Source organism: Priapulus caudatus, unplaced genomic scaffold (genome assembly GCF_000485595.1).
Source record: "Priapulus caudatus unplaced genomic scaffold, Priapulus_caudatus-5.0.1 Scaffold982, whole genome shotgun sequence".
Lineage (NCBI taxonomy): Eukaryota > Metazoa > Priapulida > Priapulimorpha > Priapulimorphida > Priapulidae > Priapulus > Priapulus caudatus.
In genome coordinates, this window is record NW_014578043.1 from 86,393 (window position 1) to 91,581 (window position 5,189).

A 5,189-nucleotide genomic window follows, 5' to 3' on the forward strand; every position below is an offset into this window, starting at 1 on the left:
GCGCGATTTTCTGCACTTCTTGGGCAGTGTGTTGGCCAGGGAGTTCCTTAAGGTTCTTCTCAAAACCATTCTTTAGAGAGCCATTATTATTATTATTATTATTATTATTATTATTATTATTATTATTATAATCATTACTGTTGTTGTTGTTGTTGTTGTTGTTATTGTTGTAATTATTATTACCATGAAGCAGATCTGAGACCACAAGGACAAGGAAATTAATCAGGTTTGCAGCTAGTGTAAAGTTGCACATGTCCAAAATAACAACAGATTATCAAGGTCTTAGGCGAATCAATATATTTTGAAATCACGAAGCTCTATACCGTGTAATGATGCCAACCACACAATCCTTCTTCAAAACGCACAGGCAAAGTTGAGATTTATATAAATTGCCCGTAACATAGACCTGTGGATGTTCACTTACCTGTAGATTTGAACCACTACTATAAGCAGGTAGCAAAATTAATATCGCGCTTGTTTACCTGAATGTCAAAGGGCTCGGAACTCTTGGTCTTTATCTCCATTAGGAGAACTGAAATCTCTTCCTTGATTTTCGTCTCCAGGCTGACTTTGCCCATGCCAAATTCTCTCAGTTTTCCAAGAGCAAACTTACGCTGCTCCTTCCATAACAGACCAGAGGAACCTATGACGCTGTATTCGCAGATACAGGTGCGTGTTATTACGCTGTAGGAACGGGTTCTAATGGAGCTGCGTTTAACTTACCGGCTGTCAGAGAGCAGTTGGAGGATGGCGATGATTGAGGTCAGGGATAAATAAATAAGTATATATATATATATATATATATATATATATATATATATATATTGTTATTCTATTATGATTAATATAAATAAATTTAAATTTAAATAATATTTTTATATTTATTATATTATATTTATTTAATATTTTATTATTATTATTATAACAAGTGCCGCGGAGCGACAGCGCCCTCATCTAACGTCTACTGCGGTGACTCTGTGTGGAGTGGTGGGATTCTAGTAAACCCTGTTAGTCCCAAATGTTGTCACATACACGCCGAAACAGTGGAAGGCACATGGATGGTATCAGGAACCTTCTCAAAGGAATGTTCCGTTTGGGCATTGTTATGAAGGTTGCCACGAGATGCGCCGTATGTTTTAAGTGTCTTCAGATTAAAGATGGAAGCTCCCATCGTACGTAGTAGCAACAACTATTTGCAAGAACAGAATAGGTACAGCACTCATCCATTTACCTACGCAAGCCTACAGTTGAAATAGAGAGCTGCCACCTGTAACTAATTAACGCAGGCAAAAACTCACAGTACCACCACCACATGCACTGGCAGTGGCCACTGCAGTGGCCATACGTTACATGTAACACACTGACAGTATAGAATGCCATAGAAATTATACGATTTAAGCGAGCATAAACCTTCTTTAAGCAAATTTAGCTTTTGAAATTTCACTGTGACATTGTAGCCTCATACATCCAGGCATGTATAGATTCTACTAGCAAACCGGCAGTCAAATCTTTCAACAGTAAAACAAATCCATGTTTAACCCGCCTCTTGAGGGTCAAAAGGTTATCCGACACTTACTCTTCGCATGTCAGCAGAAAGTACATTTCATGGTCCTTTCAATAAAAGCCATAAAATGCTAGGTCACGCTGAAACAAAAAAAGTTTTCCAATCGCCCCGTCAGAACATGTCCTCAGAAAATGTTCTAAAACTCTGCCCTGTGCCCATTGACCTTTCACCTGTTGACCTCCAATTTCGCGCACAGTGATGGCTTTTCCTACCATGATGCTATACACCGACTATCACGAGCCTAGGTCGGGCCGTTTAGATTTGTGCCCGCAATTCTGCATTTCCTCCTATTACCTTAAGTTAAGGAGGAAATGTTCCCGCCTTCTTTTACACCTCTTGACCTTGACCTTTGATCCCCAGCTTCGACATCCCAACTCGTTTTCGGATTACCCCCCACGTTCCGAATATCGTGACCGTACGTCGAGCGGTTAAGATTTGTGCCAACTGTTGACGCCACGGACGGAACGGACGGACGGACGGACGATCATGCGATTCTACAAGCTGCATCTGGACTACGTCAGATGAGCTAATAATTATTATTAATTTAATTTAATTTAATTATATAAATTAATATATATATACATATATATATATATATATATATATTATATGCAATACACGTAATTGCAGCATAGCAGTATGTAGGTGCATAGTAGTTCATAATAGAGTAAATATAGTAGTATATATTAACGGGGTGACGGCTCACCGTGTTCAATAGGCGGCACATAGCCTAATATGACCTTTGACACTATGTCAATCAGGCCAGATGACGGCCGCTCCGAGAACACGTCGCCCTGCTTGAGGAAGGCATCTCTCACCGAGTCGACGTCATTGAGCACGATCGTCAGCTTTGGCCCCATGTAGACGCTCACGACGGGGCCGTACTGCTTGGCGATGCCCATCAGCCATCTGTCGGGCCGATCTCCGAACGAGAGATTGGACCCGACGAGTGGATACCCGCGCGGTCCGGGCGGAAGGTTGCGCGGTCTCCTCAGCAAGTGCCAGACAAAAGCGGCGACAACGATGACGATGGAAAACAGCAGTATCTTCTGCACCGCCAGCAGTGCGACGGCTAGCGCGTCCATGTTGCTCGGCAGACGATTTCACGGGAAGGCCTTCGCGAGGTGGTTATATCTCGGCCACGTATTACCTAGTGCATCAGCGCTTAACGACTACCCGTAATAAGTAGGACGTGAGTGGGTTACGCAACTATGTAAATAGACGCTCACGTGAAATATCGACATGGATCGGATTTATGCAAACACTGTTTTCACGGCGACACAGTTATGCTAGAATATTCACATGACAGGTAGAATTACACGCCCTTCAGGGTACTTTACTAGTGATATCATACGATCAATAGATGATTGGTCGGTTTCGCGGTTACAGCCCTNGAGAGAGAGAAAAAAAACAAAGAAAGAATAAGATGCAGTCATCACGTGTTCACGAGCGCCTGATCGACACCTAATCCACGAAACATGCAAATGACCAACGATTCATTATTTATCGTATGCTAATGCAGCGATGACGTCACCACCACGCCGCTACTCACACACGTACACACACACATGTACACGCACACGCACACACACACACACACACACACACACACACACACACACACACACACACACACACACACACACACACACACACACACACACACACACACACACACACCACCNGAAGTGTGGCTGGGGTCAGTCGTTAACGCCTGAAGTGTGGCTGGGGTCAGTCGTTAACGCCTGAAGTGTGGCTGGGGCCAGTCGTTAACGCCTAAAGTGTGGCTGGGGTCAGTCGTTAACGCCTAAAGTGTGGCTGGTGTCAGTCACTAACGCCTGTTGTGTAGCTGGGGTCAGTCGTTAACGCATGCAGTGTAGCTGTGGTCAGTCGTTACCGCCTACACTGTAGTTGGGGTCAGTAGTTAACGCCTGAAGTGTGGCTGGGGTCAGTCGTTAACGCCTGAAGTGTAGCTGGGGTCAGTCGTTAACGCCTGAAGTGTGGCTGGGGTCAGTCGTTAACGCCTGAAATGTGGCTGGGGGTCAGTCGTTAACGCCTGAAGTGTGGCTGGGGTCAGTCGCTGCGACTCTGTCGGTGAACATTACCGTCGTTTAATGCTGCATTCTATGTCTTTACTTCCATACTGCTAATATCAAGGACTCCAGCTATAGTCGCTATTAGGTAATGAACTCCCTATGATCCCCTCGTAGCGACCTATTCTATCGCGAATGTTCGAAAATTTCTAAATTTGATCTCTGTTTGATGTCTTACTTCGACGCCTAGTGTCGAAACAGACTTGTTTACGACCGAATCGTCTGCGTCACGAAACCCGGCCGTTTCTAGAATTCTATTCACACGCACAACATGCGGTAGTTTATGACATTACGTAAATATTCGTGGGTTGTTTCGTACTCACTCTGTTCTACTGAGCGCGCTTATATGTGTGTTTCCTCTTCACGTTGCTTCAGCGTGTCCTGTCGCGTATAGTTGCGTAGTCGTACAGTAGTCGGTTTAATTACTGGCGACGGTTGTTCGGGATCCTTGTCTTTAGTTAGAAGTATCTCCTGATCACTATGTCTGGCGTAGGCATACCTTTACCTTTACGCGATGGTATGCGTCAACCGAGCGAACTGGCGTGTGCCTATAGTACGCTATAACGAAAGCTAGTCCAAAAGTGCCACATAGTTCACAAGGACGCAACCACGTGTTAAAAGTTGGGGAGGGGGGGTCCCAAGCAGCCAATCGCAACGTGATCTGCGGGCGAGCGAATATGCACGTATTGGTTCAATATCACGTATTTCAGCGTCTTGATGGAAGTGTTGCATAATTGTGATGTCATGAATGCCATTATTAGGATTATGTTTAGGGGCCTACATAAAATACCAAAATGCTTTATTAATTAAATTAACTCATTTGACTTTCGCCGTCGCCGTGAAACCCGGCCAGTTGTCAGTGAGACTGCGCCAGGAAGATTTTATATGATTATACTTTGCCGGTAGGGCGTGAACGCGTGCCGCGCTGCGACGCGCCGCTTGTGTGGAGATGGCAGTCTATATTTTGTTGTGTGTGTCTATAACACAACGCAGCGTAGCTATATATAGACACAGTGGCCTGCGAACGCGTGTTTTGGGTTTTTTTTTGTTATGGCTGGTAGGGTATGGTGAATTATCGTGTCTCGTGCCATGCACGTGATATTGAATGTACTATGAAGGTCGAATCTAAATTGATATTAACAAGGCTTCTTATTTTAATATCTGACTCTGAATACAGTTATCACACTGCACTTTATCCCTGGGGGTTTTTATTTATTTTTTAACTCTTCACTGTGAAATATGGATGTTTACGATATATAAAACGTCTATCGCGACTATTTATTGAACTATCGCTATCGCTTATAACAGCGCGAGAAAAAACATTTTAATCACTATTCGTAGTAACGTTGCGTCACACTGAGCAAGCTGACGTGAGCAGAATGTCTATATCGACATCTAGCCACTTTGGATTATACTATATATATATATATAATATATATATATATATATATATATAATTCAAACATATAGGAGTAGAAGTGTTGGCGCAATATGTTACCCATGTACGCTGTAATGTCAATTAATTGATAGAA

The 5,189-nt window shown here is 43.4% G+C and overlaps 1 protein-coding gene across 1 annotated transcript in view; it reads right to left on the reverse strand.

Moving 5' to 3' along the window:
- LOC106814806 (cytochrome P450 2U1-like) overlaps positions 1–2,718 on the reverse strand; it is a 12,134-nt gene extending 9,416 nt beyond the window's left edge. Inside the window, exons 1-2 of the mRNA XM_014819159.1 lie at positions 2,271–2,718; positions 483–652 (exon numbers count right to left, since the gene is read on the reverse strand). Coding sequence (XP_014674645.1) covers positions 483–652; positions 2,271–2,649 — 549 coding nt within the window. The 5' untranslated portion in view covers positions 2,650–2,718. The remainder of the gene's footprint in view (positions 1–482; positions 653–2,270) is intronic.
- Between the last annotated feature and the right edge of the window lie 2,471 nt (positions 2,719–5,189).